The sequence below is a fragment of the Hermetia illucens genome, chromosome 1 (genome assembly GCF_905115235.1).
Source record: "Hermetia illucens chromosome 1, iHerIll2.2.curated.20191125, whole genome shotgun sequence".
In the NCBI taxonomy this organism is placed as follows: Eukaryota; Metazoa; Arthropoda; class Insecta; order Diptera; family Stratiomyidae; genus Hermetia; species Hermetia illucens.
The window spans coordinates 140,936,812-140,964,339 of record NC_051849.1 but is presented as its reverse complement, the minus strand read 5'-3'; the positions used below and the strand labels follow the sequence as shown (position 1 = coordinate 140,964,339).

Here is a 27,528-nt window from a genome sequence, read left to right as displayed (position 1 = left end):
CGAGACGGAAGTAGTGCGTCGGTGAAAATTCCATTTTCTTCACGACTTGAGGCGTAAAGTAAGCGGTTACGCTGAAAATCCGGAGTGGAAATCGTACAATACAGATTGCAGGCATTGTCGCATAGTTTTCCGCATTTGCCGGGAAATGAGCACGTTGCCGCCCTTACTCATTGCGGCGCGTAGCAGTACACGGTCGTAGCGTCATCGCTTCTCAGCTGTTTCCCGCCACCAGCCACTGGCCGTCGTCATTCAGCCATTCAGCGGGCTAGTCGTCGCTTGCTTGAGCCGACGGAAGAGTGCTGAAGTCATCTCGCGTTGTACAGCGTCGCCGTGTGATTGATTTGAGAGTGCGTTCCGTATTTTTGCGAATTTTCCAAGGTGAATTCCCAGAGAAAAGTCGATTTTCGTGAAGCAATCAGCAGGTAGAGTGCCCCCGGTGAGATTAGTGGAAGAATCGCGAACGGAAGTGGTCGAAATCGTTGGGAAAAAGCGGAAAATCGGAGGAGGTTTGCGCTTTGCTGGTGTGTGTCGCTTTTCACGCTCCCGTAGCGCTGTGCCCGCGGCCGTAGTAGCCGCCGTAGTTCGTTCATTGACGTCGATCTGGTTGCGGCCGCATTTGGAAGTGTGTGAAGTGCCGTCGCCGCTGTCACGGCTGAAAAGGGAATTGTGTGGATGTGTGCGTTTGTGTGCATTTCTCCAGGCAGTTGTGTCCGTCGCCACTGAGCCAGGCAGGGAAGAGCGGCCGCCGCATCTGTGGAAAAGGCGGTAGCCGAGCGCGCGTTTTGAAAAAATCTGTGAAAACAAACTCGAAGCGAAGGAGCGCGAAAACAGTTGCGGGTGTCGCAGGACCAAGGAAAACAGCAGTTTACGTTGAGGATTCAGCTGGGAGCAGAGGCGAGCCGATCGGATTGCATGCGACCGTGTGTGCGGCGAAAATAGTGAAATTTTAAGTAGATCTGCTGGCCAGAGCCGAAATCGGCAAGTCGAGTGTTTTGAAGTGTTGTGCCTGGCGTGAGTGGAAAGCTGTGCCTGGCGCACCTGATTCCGGCAAGAGTGCAGAACCTTTGCGCGTGCGACTCGTGAGCGGTTTGTTAGCCACGGCCCTTCTGACTTTGTGCATTGTTTAGGAGTGCGGACGGAGGTCCGCGTGCGTGACAGTTGGTGACTTTGTGTGGCAGCAGAGTGCGATCTGTGTGCGGTGACAATCGGGTGCGCGTTAAGGAATTGAAATGTCCGCGGTATTCTGCAAAACGGAGGAGGAAATCATCGTGGACACGGGAGACTACAATAGCGACGAGGCGGACGATAGTATACGGTGAGTACTAGTGGGAAGGAGTGGTGCATGCGCGGTGAACGGTCTGGTGCGGGATGAGGGCCTACCAGGGACTGGAGTGACCGCTGCTGCGGAGATGAGGCAGTTGGCGCGCGATGCTGAGTGCCCGTGCACTTGGTAGCGGTGCGGATGCGACCCGTGCCACCCGCGGGTCCACGGGCTGGCATTCGATATCGATTTTCAGGCGTTGTCGAGGGGAGGCCGGTGGCGCCCCGAAACGCATCCGAGGGCGTTGTGTCGGCGTATGCGCTATGTAAACAAGGCGACAGCAGCTGGGCGGCAGAAAATGAGGATAGTTCGACAGTTGTGCACCCGGACTGGGGGAGAACGGGCAGTTGTGCTACGTAGATGGGGGTTTGGGTTGTGCTTTCGGCGTGGATGGGGCAATAATTCCTGGAATTCTGTTGTCAGGCGATCGACCATAAACTTCGAACACATGTGCACGTACTCCACGCTCCGGTCGCCACATTGTCAGCTGCGACGATGCCGGACGCCGTACGATAGGCACTGGGTGAGTGTGTGCGTATTATGCATGAGTTCCGGCATTGCCAATGCGACGCGCCGTAAATTTCCCAGGCAAAAAGTAGTTGGGCACACATGTTCCCGGGAAATTTTTAATCCCTGCCGGCTGATTTTCACATGAAGAAGTCTAGCCGTCAGCTGTTGGTTGCAATTGGCATTTCGCAGTTTCTCAATTTGTACGGCGCTGTTGCCCTGGGGCAGGCATTTCCCTATTTGCAGAAGGCGTGCTGTGAATCACGCCAAAAATTGGTCATAGAAAATTCACTGGAAATATTTTGTAGATAGCCTGTCGCGTCGGATCGGAATGTTTGTTTGTATTTTTTGCCTACTGGAAGGGAATGATATGACGTGTTGTGCTGTTGATAGTCCGGAACTCCAATTGGAACTTTTGAAAGAGGCCTCGCCAGCATGTGTGGGAAATTCCACTCGTTGCGATCAGATGGCCGGAATTGAGTCAGCTGACGCACGGCGGCCGAATTGATGTGAACCACGTGAGCCACGGTGGATGCGACAATGATCGGCTTTCGGGCTGATATCTCGGCCATTCATACAATCTACTGGCGGCTCATCAGCTGGTAATTGTTATTTTCTTTTGACGCTCAGCAATGAATGGGTGGGAGGTTTTGGTTTCTGTGAATTTGAAGGTAATGCAATGGAATGAAAGTTGCTCAACTGCAGGTTGGACCTCAGCTGGTGTTTATAGTTAATCATTTTGGGTGACTAATTTTCGACCTCTCACACTCCAATGTTGTGAGTGGCTTGGGAACTTGCCGTAGTTTTTTTAAGCTATCTGGAGGGAAAGGACCATGATATGATAATTGCTAACACTGGTATGCAGCAGTGAATCTCAGATTTCAGGACCCTCAGCATCATCAAAGGCAAAGTACAGGAATCTTGAATAGTCCATCTGAGAACAAAAAGAATCATTGCGCATTGATAACAATAAATTTGCTTTTGAGGGCAAAATGAAGTCAATTTTGATAGTGTGGCGAGGGATTAAATTGGAAAGCTGCTGACTGACCGCTTCCACTGGTTTCAAGGAGCATTTCTGTTTCATTAATGTATTCTTCAGACGTCCTAGAGTTCACACAAAGGGGGAGCATTCAAGAGGAGTTAATCATGAATATAGCGGAGTAAAGTTCTAGAAACCGCATGAGTTTCCGTCAGCGTTCCACTTCCGTAACATCCCCACCGCTCCCTTAGCTGCGGTTGAACATTCAATTCATCAGTTATGTATCCACGAAGGTGTAGTAGAAACGCTTCTCCTTTATTTTAAAAAAATATAGAAATTTATCTGTTTTGGTGGTAAAACTTTTTCCTAACGATCTGGAAACTTTTTGATGCCTTAGTAAAAAACCGTTCCGTCGTTTCTTGATCCATTGGCATACAAATGTCTCTCCTACCAAGTGGACATCGACGAAACGCCGACCTATAAGCGCTTCATTGAACAGTCCAAAAAGGTAAAAGATCGCGTGAAATTGGCCTCTTGAGGTTTGGAGTTGTAAAGAAAAATGACTCTTTTCACTGATATTTGCCTTTGTTATCCATTGAGATGCCAATTTCGCCACATCTTCCTGGGAGGATGCGATGCTAGAGTGTTAGCCTCCATCTCGTTGCCCCGGGTTCGAATCTCAGTCGTAATGGATGCTTGTGCTCGTTTATTGGTTATCCCGCAATTGAAAGCTCAACACTTGCACAGCATTAAACCTGACGATAATAAATTTCGAGCAGTTTCATTGACTATGAGGGAAAAGTAACAATGACACCGACAGGGCTATGTGGATGCCCTGTACTCCACAAAGGGGAACAAGAGATAGAAAACATTTCTAACGTGGATAGCGTCGATTGTGAAAGAAATTGACGTGAAAAGATTGTCTTAATACAAAACAAGTCGGGAACCAGGAGCTCGGCGCTTTGAATATGAACGATTTTATGTATTTCCTATGCAAGAATATTTGAGTGCACATTTCCCCCATTTGCACTTAGTTTGTTAATTTATATATTTAGTATGTCAGGCTATTCATTCATTGTGCAGTAAATTTGCAGAAAAGGGACCTATTATGACTTTGTTAATAATAATGGGATTCGCACCAAACTCGGTAATATCATGTTCTATAATATAGCTCATATTATTGCAATGATGATGGAGACCTTAGGATAAACTCCCAGTCAATTTCTCAAACAATAACGGTGTTAGCAACTTGATAATCGTTTTGGATGTTTCGGTTGAGCAGTTTTTGATAACGGGTCCTTAAAAGAAATCACTTTCCTGTCTCCGCTTTTCTCCTCTTACATCAAATGTCAAAAATTAGGCCAGCTCTAGAAAGTACAATATTAAAGTTGGATAAATTGCGAGAACCTTCAAATTTTTCAAAAGGGCTCATGGAAATATGTCTTAAATCACGCATAGTGTTATCATTGGTTCGTCCGTCTCGAAAATGGACCATAGTCAGTTAAAGATGATCTTCGTCGAGGGAAGTCTTCCACATAAATGAAATCATTGTTCGTGGCAACCAGTTTCTGAGAGTGGAGGAACTTGTCAGGAACTCTTTCAACATGCAAACAATTAGAAAATGAAATGAATGAATGACTAACATCAGACAAACAAGCAACTTGGTTGCCAACCAACTGGCAAGTTACATTGAGGTTAAAAGGGTTTGGGCAAGTTGCGGTTGCTCGCTCAAGTTGCAGCAACTGTTGGAAGAATTATATATATATATATATATATATATATATATATTTGGGCAGAGCCTCAGGTTGAGAATCATGTTTTACTGTCTGTATCGTGGCTTGCAGCGGTAAACAATTATCAACAACAATTGCTTACCACGTGATTTCCACTAGCTAAGAATTAAGGTTCGAGGTGATTTGAAAATGAATTTTACTTAATTAGCAACCAGGTTGCCTTGTGTAGGCTGCCTTTAATGGTTTCGTCCAGAACAGACGCAATTCTTCAGAAATTGCCCCACATCTGACGCCCAAGCAGAGGTGAAGCAGCGTCAGTCGCCTTTTCCCAGAATTTGTTTTTTAACCAACAGGAGTCCCCAATTGATTCGGCCCGTCATTACGTGGATGCGGATTCGAGAAAACCAGGATCGATAGTTTCTGGATTTTTAATTTATAGTCATAAATCTATATGTAAGGGATAGTGCGCGGACTGCACCTATGCGCTGAAATACATTGTCATCAGTTCCTGACAATGTATTTCAGCGTCCCCCAGGAATTAGTACTACTGTAGCTGGGCAGAAATGATGCTTTCTAGATATACAAACAATTCGACGGCCTTCGTTATTGGGTATTTTTCTCATGACATAAAGAAATCTCACAGATCATAAATCGGTAGGTAGACGTACTTAAGGTGACTTACTTGGAATACCTAGTTGGACTTTGGTTGTCCCTTTTTTTGAGATTCCTTGTTTGATTAAATTATTTTGTTTTAGAACCAACAACAAAGTTTTTTTTCTGTAATAGTAACTTTGATATTGGGATTGTTTGTGGCAAATCGAACATACATTGTACACGTTATGATGGTTCGTAGCGTGATTCGTGCAATTCACAGACCCAGTGAAATAAAACAGCACTCTTCCAGATCAATAGAGAAATTTGTTGACTCTCTCAATAAATTTTATTCTTTTATCTTCATTCAATAAAATACTCTGAAATCAAGAACCACACGTGACTTTAACTTCGCTCTGATTCCATATTGAATTTGTCCGGTCACTAGTGTACTCCTTAGCCGGGCTCAAATCAAAGGAGTAGTGCATCTCCCCACTCCTGTGGTCATTTAGTTTCTTACAATCTTTCATCGAATCGCCTTAACAAGTCAAAGAGGTAATACCATCAAGGGAAGTAGTTCTGATGTCGAAGTCGTTGAAATCTGTCATTTGTGGTCTACATTTTTTCGATATCCATTAGCAATACTTTTCATTACAATTATTTAATCAAAGAGAACAAATAGGTTGCTACTACATAATTTATTGATTTCCTTTTCGACTTTCTTCTAAAGGATATTATCCTCGCTTTAGATCCCCCAATAAACTCTTCATTCTTTACTTCATGGGGACGGCAAAACCAGCTTTACAATGTCTAATTGCGCACAGAAAGGAAACTGCGTAAATTCTCAACCCCACTAATCATCAATCTATTTGAGGCGTCATTTGCCAAACGTATCTCAGACCTTTCCCAAACCATTTTCTATTTCCCGCTGTGTGAGCTTTATGCATTAATGGAACGCAAATCGCAAGTACGGTGTATTCGCAAGCGATTTGCAAAAAAAGCAACAGAATACAGAACACAATCGCACTCAGGCCCAGCTGATTAATTACACAACAAGCTCCACTCTGAGTAGAATGTAAAGCCCTAGTATCTAATGTTTTCGAGTTTGTTTACGACCTGAAGCTACATCAACAGCAAAGTGCCACAAACGTCGACCGTGTATATTGTGAAGGCAAATTGCCGGCAAGTAAGCGTATGTGGATGATGGTGAACTGTTGAATTTGTGACGCCCAAAGTGGTGCCAAGCTCAAGTGTGTGCATGAAGCCCCTCAAGTCGATACTCGTTTTCATAGGCCCCGATGCAATTTGAAAACAGATTGCAATTGCCACTCTATATGGTATTGGAGTTGGCCTGCTTCATTCAGACTGCGGAACCCTCATAAGTTTTGGCACGCTGGGAAGGGCCAGAAGGCTCTGAGTTTCATAATCTTGGAAGAGATATGGAAAAGGATTTAAATCGCCCAAATAACGTGAACATTTGCAGCTCCCGTGTCATAGGGTCACTTGATATCCAGCTGTTATCGCTCTACATCAATTGTTCAGAATGAACTGCATTTTCTCTCCATCGAATATAAATAAAGCCAAATAGAGCGGGAGAGGAAAGTGGAAGGCAACAGAGCAGCCGGGCAGTGTGAAATGTAAACTAAGAATGGAATCGATACGCCTACAGATGGTTAAAAGTCGTATACGAAAATAGCATTTTGCGGGGAGTGAAAAAAGTAATGTTGCTGTGTCGCCATTTTCGCCTCCCTAGTCACGCCGTTATGCCGCAAGCAATGATATCACCATATGGACTCATTAGGTGGCGTCAAACAGCTGTTTAGGAATTTCAATTAGGGGTTGTCTGAACGCTGCGGTAAGGGTAAAATTTGAGTGCGTAATATGACGGAGAATTGGTAGAAAATGAGGAGTGAGGCCTAATTTATTTTTCTCATATAAAATCTCATCAGTTTCTGCGATTTTGAGGTTTTGAAGTTTGCTAACATCACTTTAATTCTACTTTTTTTAAGACACACTAGTAGTATGCTGGTTTTAATATAGAGCGTTAGTGCGTCCTAGAAGGTACATAGCTAGAGAGTTATAACGTACCTTATTCTACTTTCTGGAGAGGATTGTTTAGTGATGATTTTTTTATAATCAGTCTTAATCCTTAACCGGCCTCGATTTTTATGGTTCCAGGGGTCCAAAATGACCCCAATTGGAAAAAAGCAAATAGTGTGTGATGCAAAAATTTATATATCTTACAACAACACGTTTTCAAATACAGATGTTATCTGTATTTTGTTAACTTTTACCATAAATCGTTTATCATATATGCATATATTTCTTACAGTTTTTGACTTATTAGAGCAAAAAAAGTGTGCTGTGGGGTCCATTTGGACCCCATGAAACAAGTCTCCGAAAGTACACACATTTTTCTGTGGAAGCCTTTTGTAATGTGGGTTCAGAATGCACCTAGCCTGTGTTTGCGTTGACTTGCTTCGATTTCAATTGCCATCACTTGTAGTTTGTGGTTTCTAGTGCCTAGTCTTTCCTCACCTTTCAACTCTACCCAAAAGCAAATGCAGACTTGGGTCACTTCAACAGGAGATTTAAGGCTCAAGGGTCAATGAGCAACAGTGTAGTTTGGAAAGTATGGCTATAACCTACAAAGGCAACAGATGATACTCTAACATACGGACGGGTCCTTTATTGAGAGGGAATTAGGTAAAGTACTCCTGGGACCAAGAAAAATATATTGCACCCATGAGCAAAGATCAGTACATTTTGGGCGGAAATGTCATAATCATGAGACTCAAGAAAAAAGAGTTAGGGTATAGTTGAGGGAGCTTTGGGAAAGCGTTAATCGCGAATAACGATTAATAATATATTATTGACCAAGATTAATCAATCCACTTCGACTGATCTAAGTCTATTACCGTGACCACAAAATAATCCCTATATTAAACGCACTTATTCACAGTTGGTGTTGGTTATGTCCATCTTCGATTTCTCAATTACTATCTTTCGCCTGCTGCAGTTCATTCCTTGTAGCTTTAGTATACATGAAAAACGCAATTTTCATCTGCTATGGCTTTGCTAATGCTAGTTAGTAAATCTTGCTTTCGTCCATGTGATTGAAGCCCGAATGAGTATGTTGCAATCCCTTGACCCACGGCACTGAAAATTTAGAAGATTCAGAGGAAAATAAATGCTGAACAATAGCGCACGGACAATACAAGATTTGTCTAACCATTGAGAACGAATTTCTCTTAGGAAATATACTTTTTACTTTACTCTAGTTATTAATGTTTGAAATTATGCGTTCAATGCTGCCCGGCATACTATGAATAGTGTCCGAATAGCTCAGTGGTTAGAGCCGCGGTTCAAATCTCGCTGGTGGCAGTGGGGTTTGTATCGTAATTTCACGTCGGATACCAGTCGACTCAGGGTAATAATCTCGGACGAGCGCAATGCTGACCACATTGCCTCCTACAGTGTATTGTAGTGTACAGTTACGGTCTTGAATGAAGTGCTCTAACACACTTCAAGTTAAAATAGTTATCGTTCCGATTGGCCAAAGAAGCAACATCAATTGGAGCCCCGCTGGATAAAATGTTGGTAAAAATCCAGAGAGCATTCGAATGTGGTAGCTAAGAAGCGAAAAGCGCATAAAATTAAATGGACTCGGCTGACACAAAACAGAACACAGAAGGAAAATCCCTTGCCTATACTAGCAAACTATGTGGTTAACAAATCATCGATAGAATTTACCCCCAGAGAATTGACAGTTTTGAACAATGGACTAGGGTACGCGTTATCAGCCACAACTAGATTAGACGAAACCATCGTAAACATCGAAGCAGGAATAAAAAAAGAAGAGATTCGAAGTGGGATATCAAAAATTAGTTTAAAGACAGAAAAGAAAAAACTAAACGAGCATCAGGACGATCTTAAAATGGTCCGCCAACTAAGAGATAAGCCAGTATATTACCTGAATGCGGGCAAAGGTAACAATATCGTTATAATGGCGAAAACCGACTACGACGACGCAATATCATTGAAACTCAGAAATGGAAACTTTTTTGAATTGCGTAAGGACCCGATGCCCGAGTCCATCAAACGCGTAGATCAAGCCCTCAAAGAAGCCAGCACAATATTCAAAGATATCACTAAATTAAGAATGCCTAATCCATCGTTACCACGCATCAGATGCCAGCCAAAGATACATAAGGAAGGACACGAAATGCGTGAGATAATCGCCGACTCGAACTCACCAACCTTCAAAATTGCGAAATGGTTAGTCCACGAATTTTCAGCCCTGGGAAACACATTGAGCAAATACGCAATAAGGAACACGGGTGAACTCACTAGCAAGCTACAAGAAGCAGGGCACATAAACACAAACGAAATGATGGTATCATTCGATGTTAAATCCTTGTTCCCAAACACTCTGATCAAACCAGCTATTCACCAACTAGAAGTTTGGCTGAATAAATTGAACACCACAATTGATTGGAGGGCCAAAGTGAGACAATACACTAAATTCGCATCACTATGCATGGGTGAAAATTATTTCACATTTCGTGAAAAATTTTATAAAACCACAGCGGGAGTCTCCATGGGCAACCCAATGTCACCACTGGTGACGGAAATGTTTATGGCATACGTGGAAACAATCATCGAAGAAAAGGGGATAATGCCGAGGATTTGGTTCAGGTATGTCGATGATATATTTGCCATAGTTGAAAAGGACAGGGTAGACAACACGTTAACAGAAATTAATAGGATACACCCGAAGATCCAATTCACAATAGAAAAAGAAGAACATGGATCGTTACCATTTTTGGACCTACGAGTAACTAACAATAGCGGAAAACTCGAATTCGAGATATACAGGAAGCCAACGGCAACCCAAAGAACGATACCAGCAACTTCGGCTCATACCGCAACACAAAAAATGGCTGCCTACAATTCAATGGTGCACCGTCTCTGCACATACCCCCTAAACAAAGATGGCTTCCATAAAGAAAGAATGTTCATACTTGATACAGCTATCAAGAATGGTTACACGGTCGAAATAATCGAAAAGCTGATCAAGAGAAAGCAAGACCAGATATGGAAGAACCAACATTCAACATTGTTCGAGCAAGAAAGCACTCTAGCTGATACAAAATGGGTGAGCATACCATTATCCAAAGACTTTTATAGAATAAAATCCCTCCTAGGGAAATACGATATAACAGTGGTCGGATCAAGCAGAGACGCAACCCTTAAAAGACACCTAGGGAGCGAAAGGGACCCATTAACGGAAGAGGAAAAAAGTGGGATTTACAAGATCAGCTGCAATGACTGCGAGATGGTCGACATTGGCCAGAGAAAACGCCTCATCACGACTAGGTTCCAAGAACACCTAAAGGAAGTAGAGAAGGGAGAAAGACGAGGAGCCAACACGGTGCGTTCTTCGGTTGCGATGCACGTCATAGAGGAGGGGCATTCTGTGACGAGGGCAAATCTCGAGCTGGTACGACAAGTGAATAAGCCACACACCTTGGACGCATGGGAGAGCTTGGAAATATTGCGAAAGGATGCGGCAAAATTGATGAACACAGATGGAGGGAATTATGCATCAAGGCTAATCAAAAAACTCGCTGACAAACACAGGGACCGCACCACCCACTAACTATTGATAATTGATGGCCATCAACCCAAAAGTTAAAGTTAATATTATCCCTACCTGGATGTGGACCTTTTTACGTTTTTCTCTTTACCTTTTAGAATTTGTACCCATCTTTAGCTTTTAAGCAACTTTTTATAATCTGTCCCTACAGACCTTTAATTTGTTTTATTTAAAGATCAGGAAAACCTCCCAATGATTTAGTAGCTTAAGTACTGAGGAAGAGAGTAAGTAGCTTTCGAAATACGTATTTACTAACTATTAAAATATATTGTAGTAGGAGCAAGCTACCTAGTTTTATTTTTAATTACACTTCAAGTCCCTGATCCAATATGGTTTGTTGCGCCAACGATTATTATTATTATTATACTATGAATAGAAGATTAAATATATTAAGAGATACATAAGTGGATTGCCCAGACGTACTTCGGAAATATTTTGTTAAAGGTTTCTTCGTAGGGTTTAGCCTCTCATAAACCTTTTGCTTTAAAACACATCCACCCATTTTCAGTTGGGTTGATATCAGGGGACCTGGGTGGCCAAAGTAAAGCGGAATGTAGGGGGTGCATTGTCCTGCATGAAGATTGTAGAATCTCCATTTGCTTCAATTCGTTGGTTAAATGGCAAAAAAACCATTGTTTAAGATTTCTAAATATTGTTGCTAGTTGTTTGCTGCAAAGGACCAGAAATTTTGTTCTCTACTAGGATGTATAACATTTACTTGAACACAAGAACATTAATACTTTTCTCCTGATCTTCGTCACACGAAAACAAACTGCTCTGTCAATGCCTTCAAAGTGGCTTTATCACTAAATGGGAGCTAAAGAACCAATGAATGAAATGAAGAAATAAAATTACTGTTTAATCAAGTCCTACCTTCTCCCAGTCAGCTGCAGTGAATGTTTTACGAAATTCAAACGAATCTATTTCAACGTCTCTGTCTCTTTAGCCCTTCTGTGGAACGACATGATTTCATCACATTGACGCTTCAATGTTCGAATAGGCTCCAATTTTATTTGGATTTTTTGAAAATTTTCTTTGCGGTTTTCCAACAATTTTCGAACCACATTTCAGTCTTTTCTTTGCGCGATTGATCTTACAGTTCGACCGTAGAATTGGTGGCTTTTTCCTTTACGGATATTTTTAGCATATGTAGAAGTTACATTTGCACTTACCCCTTCTAATCGAGCAATTTCTCTGTAACTATGCCGTTTACCACGAATGTCTCCTTTTTTGTTGCTGGAACTTCAAACTATACGACTTTACTACAACTAGAAGAAAACGTAAGTTTTTAAGCCGTTTACCGTTAAACTGTTAAAATCTGTTGATTTAATAATTGATTTTAATGATGTCAAACGATTTGCAATGATGTCAAACGTTTTTACAATAAAAAATCACCTGTTTTACCAATGATACACAACGATGCTCTATCACGCTTCTATTTAGTAGCAAGTTTCATCGTAAAACCAAACATAACGGTACTTTTGGGCAAATAGTAAGAAACTGATGAATGAAACAAATATGGAAACAATGGTAAAAATTAAACGTTTAAAAAACCATGGATTATTGAAAAAACTCGGATCACATTGTTCAGAGTAACTGGCCTGTTTTTGGTTCGGAATTGAATCAGGTCTGCGTACCATGATGATACCTCTCAAACAAGTGGTGACGAAGGCTTGGAAGTTTCAGGTAACAGTGGAGGTCACTTTCCATATGCTACACTCATATAGCAACACACAAAGAACGTTACGACAGAACAGTCTCGAGTTAACGTTAGTGTTAAGATGATCGCGTTTCCAAATTTTAAACAAGGTAGCAAGGGGGATGTAGTGCATCGTACGACATCCAGTTCAGTGCACCGTCGGTAGAAACGATTAGTAGGACTTTCTACTTTGCTCAGGAGAGACTAGTCCTTGTATGGGGCCAGAGCCAATCCTAATCGCATTGAATTTTTTTCACGGATATAGTCATGTTGGATATCAAACAAAATGTCCAGATTAGTGCTCTTCGAATCAGATATTAGTTTTGACAATATTTGCAAAGGGAACGATGCGGACGTCTGGGATGGGACAATTATTTAATAGACCCGTTCTCAGAAACCGAACAATCTGAAAAAATTATGGTGGTCCATGTACTTGGTATCTAGATCTTAAAATACTGACCGTTGCAATATCTGCTCAGATAAAGTTAATAATAGTATTTTTTTATATTTTGACAATTTACGGTCAATTTAAATTCATCCTAGATCCGTAAAATTTGCAATAAGCTTTTATAAGAAGCATCATGGAAAGTTTCTTTGAAATCCTACAATTATTATTATGCCAAGTTATAGTAAGTCAAAATTGTTCCCTTCCAGTCAAATTACTACTCCCTAAGAGATATTACCACCCCAAATTAAATATTGGATATATACAATGTATATTCAATACGATCCATATACGGGTGCGGCAGCATAACTTCCTTTTTTCAAAACTCAATAAAATCTATTGTATGCATCGGAAAATATTTATTTATTTTTTATGATGTAGGTACATGTCTAAAAGTTTTTATTTACATTGTTTTGAAGATCAAATCTGTTAGGTGACGTCCCCCATTCTCCATTGCGTAAACCGATTTCTGGCGTTTGTCATGACTCTTGTTAGCATAGCAGGTGTTATGTTGGCAATTTCTTCTTGGATGTTGGTCTTGTAGGGTTCTTGGACGGTTCACATAAACACGGGATTTCAAAAAACCCCATAGAAAAAAATCACAAAGGGACAGATCGGGAGAGCGTGCCGGCCATTCCAAATCGCCTCTAATTGAGATAAGGCGCTCTGGAAAGTGTTCCCTCAAAACAGCCATCGATGCTCTTAAAGTGTGTGCTGTTGCACCATCTTGTTGGAACCAAGTGTCCCCCAAATCCAAATTTTCTAGCCGTGGGAAAAAAAAATTCTGTAGCATGTTTACATACCGGTCCGAATTCACTGTCACTGTAACCTCATTTTTCTCAAAAAACCAGGGACCAATAATTCCAGCTGAGGAAATTGCACACCACACTGTGACTTTGGGTGAATGCAAAGGCTTTTGATGCAATTCCCGAGGGTTGGTGTCAGCCCAGTAGCGCACGTTTTGTTTGTTAACCGACCCACACAAATGAAAATGGGCTTCATCGCTAAAAAGAACAATAGCACCCTCGGGAACGACATCAAGAAGAAGCTCACACGCGTTCATCCGAGAATTGAAGTCACGTTCTGAAAGTTCCTGCACTATCGCCATCTTATAGGGATGAAAATGAAGATCATCACGAAGAATTCTTCTCACAGAACGATCGGATAGTCCAAGGGCAGATGCGTGTTTGCGCGCAGAACGCCTTTTCTTCCTTTTGTCGCACTTTCAGTTTGTCTGAATGTAACAATTGATTTGCGGTCTGGGACGGGAGCCAACGGGGCTAAATTAAAGCGATTCCGAAATGCACGTTGTGTTGCAATAACCAAACATCCGCTTGAAAAGTAAACCTCAACGGCAAAGGCACGCTCCTCACTATTCCAACGCATGATGGCGACTAAACCGTATCGGGACAAAACTTTACAGTATCCCCTCTTGAACGAGACCACTAGCGCTCCGCTGTGACAACAACTAACTGAGTGGCGCGCATTTTAAAAAAGGAAGTTATGCTGCCGCACCCTGTATAAGTCGAACCATTGTGTAACCAAATATTCTTACATACAAAATCAACAAAGCCTTTTATATCTGAAGCGCTGAGCTTCCGGTTTCCCAGTTGTTGTTGATTTATATTGGACTACCTGGTAAAACTGAAGTTTCAATTGAGGATTGTTTTTGTGACAGTGTGGTATGATTGGAGACGCCCCGGTGAATAACACCTGCATGTCATTAACGACTACAACTCAGAGATTTTCGCATAACTTGGCGCTTATGATTTCGAATGAAGTACTCTAACACACTTCAAGGCCCAGCTTCAGTTTGTAGCGCCAACAATTGGAAGGAAAATCACCAAAAAAAGAATCCAAATAAGACAAAAGTTGTATTTGTGTCAGATCTCCTTAATTGGCTGACTTTACATAGTCCTGAAGCTTTCCCAAAATTCATATCGGACCAAAACGAAACTTATTGAATGGATTGCACAAAATGAGGCCACATTACTCATACAAGTAAAGTATTGAGGGAAAAACAAGGCAAATACGAGGCTTAACCTTCTCAAGGCTTCATCTTGAGCAACGACAACGTTTGACTGCACGACAAACTGATGCACAATTTATGGAATTTTAAAGCACATGCGCTCCTCATTACGTCGACAATGACTACGTCAATTGCACAAATCAGATGATTCCCGTCCGACCATGAGTGTCGTAAATAATGTCAGAATCAGAAGTTCCATGTCGACGGGAAGGGAGGGGCGTGTTGAAGTGTGGCAATAAACGAGTTCATGTTGTTATCATGCGGAAATGATGTCAAGGAATTCATTGGCCGTCCATTGCGTTGCCATCACAATCGCTTCAACTTCAGTTGAGATTAGATAGCGACTTTTTGTTAAGCCAATCGAACGAGCGTCTTTCTATCCGGCGAAACTAACAATAAACAATAACATCGCCGATTTGTGCTAGAATGTTGATAAGTTGGTGCCAGCTGATCCCATAGTAGCGAAAGTTATGAATGACTTTGTTGTGAGTAGAAAAACGATTCAACGATATCATATATGGTAGATCGCCCACGTTGCTAGCAAACATGATGGTTAATCATCGTTTATTAAATTTAAGAGGCGAATTATTGTCCAATGAGCAATGCAATGAAATTGCGGATGCAGTTACCCCAGGCTGGCTTGCTCCGACCTAGTGCTAGAGGTTAGTTTTTTAGTAATGAGTAGCCTCAATTAAAAGATGTTACTTTAAGGGGCTTTTTACAAGAGCTGAATAGAGTTGACGTTACGTGAATTTGAGCATATAGCTAACTTTACACAGGTAATTTGGTCGGGTTTTGGGATTATCGTGAAGCTATTTGCAGAGATGTGCTGACACAACAAAGCATTTTAGATTCTAACGGGATAGCACGACAAGTAAAGAGAAAATCGACTAAATTGTGCATTTCAACTATGAAAGATATTAATATCTGGTAGAGCGTTGTGTCGATCGATTTTATTTTTTGCCAATCAAATCAGACAAGCTTCATCATGATGTAAGACTCTTACAATTTTGTCATATTTGACAGAAATATACCTTTGTGTCCTCAGATTATCACTCTATTCACTGCAAATAGCAATTTTAAAACACCATGAATGCCAGTAAAAATTTATTTGAAGGTAAATCCCTTCCAAAAAATCATTCACTTTTCAAAAAGTTCAAACTCCATAGTCACTGCCTCATCTTCTCTCATCAGACGCTCTTTTACAGCGAGTTTTGCCCAAAGATAGGGCTAAAAAGGTTGATTTGGCTCAGCATTCTCAATTTAACTTGTTTGCAATCAGTTGCATACATGAGAAGGGAGCAATCAACACGTGGGTATGGGTAGGGTAGAGGAAAAGTAACGTTTGATGAGTTGTTTTTTCCAAAATCAGTCAGTCGTCACTTTTATGTTGCATACGTTTGTGTTATTGGATGCATGATAGTACTGTCTTCTGACATGTTCGACTTTATTGTTAAGGAGTCCGTACAAGACCGATCCAATCATATCTCTGCAGCAGGCAATGAAAATGCTATTGGAATATGGTGCTTAATTGCACCAAATTTTATCGATTTTAAGGCCGCATAGGGTACCCTAGTCAGGATCAAGCTTTATACAGCCATTGGAGAATTCGGTACCCCGAAAAAATAGTAAATGTGCAGGGCCAGATAAATGCGGCAGGATCATACTCGAGACCTTTTATCATAAATACCAGTTTGAGATAGAAAAATTTCGACGAAGGCCCTCTTGGGTTGATATCAATTCTGAATTCTTATTCCCTTTCAAATTGTATTCCAAAATGACTTTGCTGCTCCGAAGCTAGGAACGTTTTAAAGAAATTCAATTCAAAACACTATTAAATGAAACCATGAGGAAATCATTTACGCAAAACAAAGATCAGCTGGAAATGTGACCAATTTTGGCTGGCATCCCCTCATACTTGTATCTGATTCGTCAGAAACTTTTGTATTCATGACAAGCTATCTGGCATCGAGAAGTCATGTGGATAAATTGCATTAGCTAGCCATGATTCATTTTGTGTATTTTCTGTAGCGGAAATATTTGGCGCCTGGGATTTTGCCAAAGTTTTACCAAATATTGACTGATCACTACCCAAATATTATGATGTGTGTTGAATAGAATTTGTCAATGGAGGGGATGGAAGGCTACGAAATCACTTGATCAATGCAAATGAGATTGTAAATATACTTTTTACTACTATCTAGTTCTAGTTGAACTACTTAGGCGTAAGTATAAATAGCAAAGTGTTTTTTCACAACATAAACGAGTTCAGGCAACCCCACTAGAATTGCGTATGCGGCCGGCTCACAGATACTCTAGTTTGTTTGTTTTTCCATTTATTTTTCGTAACCTGAATACTCAGACGACACATTTTATAAATAGACACAAATGAATTGGATTGAAATATTCTTTACTGTGGGGTGAACTATGCAAGTGGGTTCTGTCTGTTGTGCTTCTTTTTTTCCAAGGGAGAATGAAGCGAATTATTCTTGAACCAGCTAAAAGTCAACTTTGAATACGAAAGCAAAGTGATTACTTCGCAAGCTGAATAGTGGTTTCGCTTTCTCCACTCATCCTAGTATTTTGTTAAACATTTAAAATCTAATGAACTTCAATAATATTCTAATACGTTACTACGGCATTGGAAATGTTTTTCTTTACTTTCTCCGAACTTATGCATCGCCGTGCCGTTGTGCACGTACGCATCGTGGGGAGACATTCAAAGTATCAAAATTTAGAAAATCACAACACACCTTCTCGCCCCGTTTGATTATTGGCTGCCTTGAAAATCATATGTTCGAATCGGATGGTTAGGCGGCCACCCAAGTGATTTGGGAAGCTTCCTAAAAATAGAAGGCGGCGATCGACGAAGACAATGCAAATTCGCTGATGATGATTATAAATGGTCACGACCTGAATTTGGTGTTCCGAAATTTGTTTATATTATCAGCATTTGTCTGGATGAACGAGATCGTGAGATGTGCAGTGTTGAAACCCCATGTTTACACATTTTTCGAATCTGGCTGCTTGAACTTTGAATGATGATAAGAAGCTCCCGGAATATTACCAAACTTAATGAAGAAAAGGCATTTAGGAAAGTTTAGGGTAGGTTACGATTAGTTGCAAAATCTAAATTAATCATTTTTTAACGTGGTGCCGCATATTGTGTTTCAAGAAACACTAAATCATATGTGAACAGTGATCATAGGTCTGCGCATTGGGGAATCTAGTGTTGCGTGGGACATACTCATGTTTAACCGCTAGAGTCATAGAAGCCGCTCAGCATGACTATGATATTGCTGAAGATTTACTTCGTTACAGAAATTTATTTCTGGTTCGTGTCCTTATGAGCATGAGTTAATATCTAGGGTTCATCACTTCTTCAGAAAAACGGAAGTAACTGTTTTTCTGAAGAAGCTGTTTCTACTCATTTGTCAGCAAATTTGGCACATTATTTGCTGAGCTCTTCCCAGGTTTCCATTAGAATGAATGAATCCAACTGTAATGTTAACTTGTTCTGGTTTTCCGATGTTAAGGGGGTCATCCCGTGTGAAGGCCGTTTTTTTTGGCTTTTTTTTAAAAAAAATTGTGAAGAACTGGATAAAGATACAGATACGAATTTTTCACCATAGATTTACTAATATCTTGAGCGTGCATAGTATTTTTTCCGGCCCGATCGCATAGCTGGTTATTGAAATACAGAGCAATTTATACAATCACCTCCAAAAAAAGGCGTTTTTCTTCTGCCACGCTAGAGAGCGCTGTGATAATTTTAAAGGAAAAAAGTAAACGTCATTTTAATGTACAGACTTAATTACACACTACTTAAGTCGTGAAAATTTCCAAGAATTTCATTGGATAGATTTTGGGCTATGGTGGTAGCCGATTTTCAACATGCAGTTTCGAGAAAAACGCATTTATCATAAAAAGTAGAATGCGATTTTTAGCCAGGAAACCTTAACTGACCATTAATCTGTTATACCTTATCCATAAACTTTAGGTTTCTTCTAGAAACACATATACTGCCTTGGCTTCAATTCTTGTTCTTTTAGCGAAGTCATTCGAACGTCATTCGGACCGATAAATACGCGCTTTATTGCGGCGATCGACATAAATCTGGCATGTGATTTATCACGTGTTTAACACTATAATTTCCGAACGACTGCGAATATCAAAAAATCACTTTACCCACAATTCTACACTATATATAGATACAATTGATGCCAAAAAAAAATCGATTCCGCAGTTCCGACACACGGGATGACCCCCTTAATTGGAAGATTCAGCAACACCAGGGTGGTTCTATCAATGACAATATATTAGGATATTGAAGACCTACCAAAGCGTATTCCATCTTTCACGGATGAGCAACCATCTTTGAAGCGATTGTTCTACTATTTTATATCTGTGGTTCTTATTGCTTCAACTCCAAAGACTTGTTACATTTGCGAGGTAGGGATTCCCAAGGGAAAGCCCCTTGGGAATCCCTACCTCGGCTGATTTGGTTCATTTTGAGCGTTTATGGTTGCGATTTTTTCGGTACTTCGTATCGGCACCAATGCCGCAAGAATTTTCTAAGGGTTCTGCCAAGCCTGTCAGCAGCATTGTTTATACGATTTTATTACGACAATAAATTTACCCTGTCGCGGAACAATAAAATCATATTAAATTTTTCCCGCAAGTTTAGTCATACGAATAAACCTTAAATAGCACTCTTTGACTTTAATTTCACTTTTGATATTTTCTGACATAAGTCTGATGTGGCGTTCGATTTAAGTGAATCACAAAATTATGTTCTTTGTCCATGATAGCCCAAGGCATATGCACTTTACCAATTGAAACAATATTTTGTCACGCTCACCAAACACGTTTTGACAGCATGAGCGATAAAAAACAACCAATTTGTTGACGCGAAATGTATTCGGCTAAAAAATATGCCTGATTAGAAGGACCTCCTTTGCAACTAGGTTATAAAGTTGTATGATATGTACATAATTGGGACGGCAAAGTAGTTGGTTGATAAAAATCGAATTCGATTTCGTTGACTTGAAAAGCAAAAAATAGAGTGAAATAAAATCCCATTTCTATATCTTCTTGTTTTTCGATTTAATGAATGAAGCCGGTAAAAGAACATCAAAGTGGGAAAAGCATCATCACAACAACTAGAATTGGATACACGCAGCTTACGGTTCGCTGCCCCGTAGGGAAAGCATTTCCACACACGTTTCTACGCTTCGTTCGCATTTATTATTTCTATTGAAAGACCAAGTCTACGATAGATACAATGCCCTACTAGTTTTTTGTCTAGTCTTCCATGTAAGCTTGCTTATCTTATAACCTGTCTCATGATCAAGTTGAAGGAATAGAGGCGGGAACAGGAGAATTGGATTCAAAACAAGACATTCCAATCTTCCCAAGTATGATTTACTCGACTGGAATGTCGGGTTTGAGCAGCAGCACAACAATTTCTTTTAATATCGGCAACATCAAGAATTCTGTACAAGTGGAGTCAACGTACGATGCGGTCCCATTCATCGCTGGATGGTAGGCAGTCGGCAGGCAGGTAGAATATGTGATCACAGTATTGTGTTCATTTTACAACCGGTCTTCGGATGATACTAGTAAGATACGAAGTTTGAATATAACATCATGTGCCTGACAAGGAGTACGTTAAAATGATTTGTGAAAGGAATGATTTCGGAAAATATCAATGTTTACAAGTTTGGGAGATGAGGATCATTGCAAGATAACCGTATAGGGAACCGAAGAGCTCAATGTGGGCCGAACGAAAGTTTGCTATTCGTTGAACAGATGGAGCGGTACGTCTTTGTTTGTCTTCATTGATTTTGTCATATTTGGTACCAAATCGTCAGTCCATTGTCGGACTTGTACTGTATTCACGGTATTTCTAATAATCGAATCAATAATTGAAACAATGTATGATACGTTTCGTGGAGGGAGTGGAACCTGTTTCGACGAGGTGATATTACTGGGGTACATAATCGTTGTTGACGCTTTATTGTCCCTTTTGTCCCTTTCTTTCATGCTACTTCCCAAAATATCGGCATTTGCGCTGAAAGTGCCAAGCATTTAGGCTCGGAGGATCCTACTTACTTAAAAGATAAAGGGCCGCTGGTGGTGGCGGCCAGTGGTAATTAGTGGGAGAATCTGTCGAGCACGTATGCAGAATGGTGTAATTCTACTTGGTTTGAACCAGACTGTGTGAGAGTCCCAGGACATCAAGTGGTGAGGGATTTTGATACAATATCCGTAACTTACAAGGTTATGGTAAATACAACCGCTTTCTCGAGACGACAAATGTCTTTGATTTCCCGAGCCAGTTTTTCTCCACGTATTTTCGTTGAATATTGCTTTTATGGGGGAACGAAACATCAATAATATAGACGGAGCTAAACGTCTTGTCAGCTAACAGCACGTCAGGCTTTCTGTGTGGTATGTAGCGATCAGTTAGAACTTGCCGGTCACAATACATGCTATAAGCAGAACTATCAAGTACTGCTTGCGGCTCATACCGGTAAGCCGGACATGATCCCGTCCATGGTTTCGGTGAATTACTGTACATACAGCATTATGTCTGTTGATGTATTGCACCGGTGCCATGATAGTGCAACCAGAATTGAGATGGTCCAACGTCTCTAATGCGGAACCACACATTTTGCACTGATCGTTCTCCACCCGCTCTTTCATTACGAAGCTCAGGTGGCGACCACGCCGTCCTGAATGACACATAAATCCCTCCGTCTCAGCAAAGAGCTCCCTAGCACTCTCTGAATGTCAGTATAGTGGTCAGAATATTTTCAGCAGCCAGTGGATCGACTCTTCGTGCTTCTATGGGCGGCTCCTGATGTGGCTTATAATGTTCTATGACCGTAAGTACGACGGATTCTAATTGCTAAACAAAGTGAGATTTTACATCTTATCATATTTTCCGAAAAATACTTTCTAACAAGCATTCGTTGTACATATTTAAGAAGATTTGTAGTAACTTTTAACACTTTCGTAAATGTTTGGGGTTTTATTGTTTTTAAACGGGGAGAAGCTCTTCTTGAATCAACGGTTTGAAGCGTTATTTCTTCCTTTTATTCACAATAAAAAAGGAAGTTATGGTCTTGTTCATAGCTTATTGATTAGGATGCCTGTACTTTATCCGGTGTCCCGTAGATTGTTATTAACGTAATTTCGGGGTTTTCCCCATTTTGTCCCTTGGCTGGTGTTATCGCAATTTTTAATGGTTTTTGACCATTTTATTAGTCTCTCTTCCGTAGTGGCCCGTAATCTTTGGTTCTCGTGGATTTGCGTCTGCTTCTAAAACATATCCTTCAGAGTTCAGCTATTTCGTTGGATATTCAAAAAATGAATATCGGAGCATTGCACACCTCTTTTAAAATCGGAATCCGTGCTGCTGATCTGAGAGGCCTCCCTGGCTCTCAACAACTGGGAGTAACTTATTATATATTATTCGCTCTAGCTTTTCCCCATAGTGTCCAAAAGACATATAGGTCTATAGGTGGTTGGCTCGCTTGGAGGTTTACCAGCCTTAGGCAGTAATACTAACTTCTCTTGCTTCCATAATGCAGGAAGTATCCCCTGGGAAATGCTCGCTTCGAACAACTGAGTGAACATGCCCGGTCTGAATTTCACGGCAAGCTTAAGGGCCCTATATTCGCCAAGCCATCCAGACCCGGAGCCTTGTTATTTTCTATTCTAGTGTGGATCTCCAGCAGCTTATCACTGGTGACTAGCGTTATTGCTGTCACATTCCGAGATCCCTGGAAGGTGTCAGTGCCTTTCTTTTGGTGGGGGAATAACCCCTGGATTATTTTTAACAAGAGTGAAGGGCACGTTATCTGTGGAGATTAACGGCCTCTGAATCACCCCATCACGATTTTATAGACGCTCCCCCTTGCGTTTACGTCGGCTTCCGGGCAGAGCTCCTTAAAGCATTTCATCTTGCTCCGTTGCATGGGGAGCTTGAGGGTGTTGCGGGCTTCCGTTGGTCGATTTTGCCTACCACGCTCTGAGCCGCTCTCCTTCCTCGGTGGCAGGCTGCTGGCCAATTCAGTATTCTATCAGTAGTTTGGTGTTCTACTGGGGAATGAGCATCTCCTAGGCATGGAAGCATCACGTGCTTTGGCGATGCATTGGGCCACATGGACCTCTCTTTCCGTAGAGGCGCCGCTTTATTAGGTTGGGCTAGCCACATCTCTATGAAGTTGGGCTCATTCAGAGTTTTAGCAGCCCAGCCTGACATTTTTCTCGGTTTCGGGCATAATGGTCTTCTGCCCGGTGACTCCATTCATAGCCCAAAGAATATTGCCTGGTGATCGCTGTGGGTGTAGTCCTTGCCGACGCAACAGGAAATACCGCGTGTCAGTGCAGGGTTGACAAATGTTATAACCTTTGTTGGCCAGAATTATTTCCAACTGGCTGGGGCCCATTGAATCATAGGTGATCTGCTCGAGTAAATCCTGAGCGACCCTGTAATGATTGCGGTTTATTTTCATTTTCATTAAAGTTAGCCCCTTCCTAAATTCCGGGCATTTAGCACTTCCGGCAATATGTCGTTAATCCTCTCTCTCCCTTCTTTCGCACAATAAGCATTTCGGATGCCTATTGCACTCTTTGGCAATAAGGCCTTTCTCTCCACACCTTCTGCATCGATCGGACCGATCAATGCCGCTGGTACATGCCTTCGCGAAATGACCAAACGCGGACACTTGAAGCATCTCTTTAGAGAAATCTGCTCTCTCGGACGGCAAACAGCCCATCCGATTCAAACATTCCCGGCCGCCAATAACTTCTGCGCTGCGTCCACTGGTAATCAAAATGTGGGCGCTTGAGTATTGCCATAGATTTCCGCAATCTCATAATGGACTCCTCGGCGAGTTCTTCCGATTGAACTGTTCCATCAAGGCAATGCAAATTTCTCCTCTGGATGTCACTTTATCAAGATTCTTGCACTGTATATAGACCTCATATTTTTGGGTCCGTCCAGTGACATTCTCCCCAAACTTGCTCTTGAGTTTGGAAGCCATCAGTTTTTTCCAAGTTGGAACATGAGGTCACCCTTCTGGATCCTTCGAATCTTGCTGACATTTCCGCCTAGATCTTTTAGGTCGGTGTCAGTTTTGACCTTTTTCTTCGCAGCTAAATTTTCCTTGCTGGAAATTACAATTGCTTCTGGGCGAATACGCATTTTTGCCTTTTTCTTCACCATTTTATTAACTACTTTGGTCCATCCACCGTTTTCATTCCCCTTAGATTTTGCCGATTCGATTGTCGGACACCAAGTGGTTCATCAACTTGTGCTCAAGGTATGGGACAGCGAATCAATGCCTGACGATTGGCAGCGAGGCATAATCTGTCTCATACATAAAAAGGGAGATATCACACAGTGCAGCAATTATAGAGGTATCACGTTGCTGAGTACCATCTATAAGATATTCTCCACTATCTTGCTAGGCCGGATAGCCCCATACGCCCAGAACATCATTGGCCCATACCAAAGAGGCTTCACTCCAGGCAAATCAGCAACAGATCAGATTTTCTCTCTGCGGCAAGCGATGGAAAAACTGTTGGAATATGGACAACAGTTGCACCATCTGTTCATCGACTTTAAAGCCGCCTATGATAGCATAGCCAGGGTAAAACTGTACACGGCCATGAGGGAATTCGGTATCCCGACGAAATTAATAAGACTGACTAGGCTGACCCTGACCAATGTGCGAGGCCAGATAAAAGCAGCAGGATCACTCTCAAGACCATTCGACATCAACAACGGTCTACGACAAGGGGATGCGCTATCATGCGTCCTCTTTAACCTGGCCCTCGAGAAAGTGATCCGTGATGCTGAGGTGAATGCAAGAGGTACGATCCTCTTCAAGTCCACCCAACTACTGGCCTATGCTGACGATATCGACATCATGGGAAGAACCACCCGAGACGTTCAAACTGCCTTCATCCAGATCGAGCAGGCGGCGCGAGATCTTGGGCTGCACATCAATGAAGGCAAGACAAAATACATGGTGGCAACGTCAGCACCGAAGACGAATCAACCAACAACATCAAACCGCACTGGTCAAACACAAACACGAACAAGAATAAGGATAGGGGAATACAACTTTGAGACCGTTGACAATTTCTCCTATCTAGGGTCGAAAATCACAACCGATAACAACTACGATGATGAAATCCGCGCACGGTTGTTGTCAGCCAACAGAGCCTACTTCAGCTTACAAAGACTGTTCCGCTCGAAACGTCTCACCATAGGGTCAAAACTCTTACTGTACAAGACTATGATCTTGCCAGTCCTCATGTATTCCTCGGAAACTTGGGTTCTTAGCAAGAAAAATTGCGAACTCTTGGCCGCGTTCGAGAGAAGAATCCTCCGAAGAATTTTTGGCCCCCTACATGAGGATGGACGATTCCGTAGCCTACACAATGACGAAATCTATGAGCGATACCATGACCGTCCGATTGTGGATAAAATCCGGCTCAATAGGTTACGGTGGGCGGGTCACTTAATCCGTATGGATGAAGATGATCCCACCCGGAAAGTCTATAAGGGCAATATCTATGGTAGGAAAAGAAGACGAGGCAGACCCTGCCTAAGATGGAGCGATGGCGTGGGCCAGGACGCCAGACAGCTTTTAGGGATATCGAATTGGTGGACCTCGGCGCAAAACCGGGATGTCTGGAGTTCCTTATTAAGGCAGGCCTAGACCGGATACCGGTTGTTGCGCCGTTGATGATGATGATGATGATGATTGTCGGAGCTCGCACTTGGGGGACCTGCTTTCTCTCTTTGGTGCTTTTAGTTCCATTTTTCGGAGCTATTTGTATGGCCTTTTTCCCCTTAAGTGCCTGCTGATTTCCCGGACTGCGCAACTACAACTACCAAACTGTGTAGAGGGTAATTCCTCTGGATCAGGACTCTGCTCTCCATGAGTCCTAATCGGATTACTACTTTTAAATAGTCCATCACATTTGGAATTCATTGACCTTCCCTCCGTTTTATCTTTTATGATATTTGGCATGAGCAGAAGATTCAAAGTTGGCAAACTTGCTCTGAATGAGTCCTTTTCCTGGTCCTGAAGTACCTCCTGCCGTTTTTGACATCCAGCGATCTGCTTTCAATTCATCTTTCCAAATCTAAAATGCATGTAGCACTTCCAAATGCCGCTAGTACTGGGGTTCCGAGCCTCTGCACCGTATGTTTCCTCCTTCTCACGTCTTCTATAGTGGTTTTATGTTCCGGGAATGTTTCCCATAACTATTTTGGTCCGCGCACCAGAGATAAGCAAACGCTAGTCCATACACAGTCAGAAAAAAAGTGCATGAACACATATTTAGACATCAATAGGTATGCCCCAATCTGCCAGCTGGAGTCGCGCCTGATGGGAGATCTGGCCACTCCTCACAGATTTGTCACACCTTATACCTCAGAAACGATTACTCCAATTGATATGAAATTTGATAAAACCTTTTCCCGGGGCCTGCAATTTCTAATCCTCGAGGAGTAATTTGTTGGGTTGAGCTCTGTTTCGCACGACATTTGGGAAATCCCCTTTATTGTATGAGTACCAAATTGAAGTAATTTAGATCATTTGATGTCTACTTGTTCAAAGGTTTAATTTTGATCTATTTTGGATGACGAGTTTCTATGTTTCAGTACTTCAAATTCCTATTCTCACACTTAATATATTTTTGTGTAATTTCAGGTTAACAATCGAGGATTCAGGAGGAGAACAATATTCGCAGAGCAGGTATCCAGATAAAATTGGGCATCAGCGCAGCAGAAGCATTCAACAAATCTCTGCAACGAATATGATTCCACCGGGTGGAAAAAATATTTCTAAAAGCGCAATGGAGAATGAGAAGCGTATGCGACGAGAAATTGCAAACAGTAATGAGCGACGTCGAATGCAGAGTATAAATGCTGGTTTCCAAAGTCTCAGATCATTATTGCCACACCACGAAGGTGAAAAATTGAGCAAGGTAAGTGCGCACTAAACACATATAGTATTATCTTATTTTTCCCAGCCATCAAAGCTAGTGCAATGAAAATGTGATGAAGCCTGAATAAAATTACCGCTGCTCATTACGTGACCTGCGCCATAGTGTACCGCTCTAGTGACGGCACCGCTTGCGGAAGTAGTTACTGCCTGTTCAAGTATTAAACAACCCTGTCCTACCCCAAGAATAGAATATTAATAAGCTCGCCAATCGTATGTACACATCTCGAGTACGTTCGAATAATCAAACTAGAAAAACTGCACTACCTTCGACTGTTTAAGTGACCGTGAGGCTTTTAATTGAAATTCCGCCTCTGTCCGCCTACTCGACGACTTTGCCCAGCCACCGAGCCATGCAATTCGATACGTTCAATATCAGCTGAAGATATTCTTGTCGCTCTTCATACGGTTTGCAATGTAAATTGGAAAGAAGTCGGTCGTATTCTTTGTGATGCATCTTGCGAAAAGAAAATGGGTTATAAATTATATGAAAGCGGCATACGTTAAGTGGCCATTCATGTCTTCAAGTA

At 41.8% G+C, this 27,528-nt stretch overlaps 1 protein-coding gene across 2 annotated transcripts in view; it reads left to right on the top strand.

Annotated features, from left to right (window-relative positions):
• Window positions 1–276: 276 nt before the first annotated feature.
• LOC119647176 (nucleoprotein TPR) overlaps window positions 277–27,528 on the top strand; it is a 59,544-nt gene continuing 32,292 nt past the window's right edge. Inside the window, exons 1-2 of one of the 2 annotated variants that reach the window (XM_038047984.1) lie at window positions 277–1,315; window positions 26,705–26,981. In XM_038047984.1, coding sequence (XP_037903912.1) covers window positions 1,230–1,315; window positions 26,705–26,981 — 363 coding nt within the window. In that variant the 5' untranslated portion in view covers window positions 277–1,229. The remainder of the gene's footprint in view (window positions 1,316–26,704; window positions 26,982–27,528) is intronic. The other variant, XM_038047983.1, reaches the window with a different exon arrangement.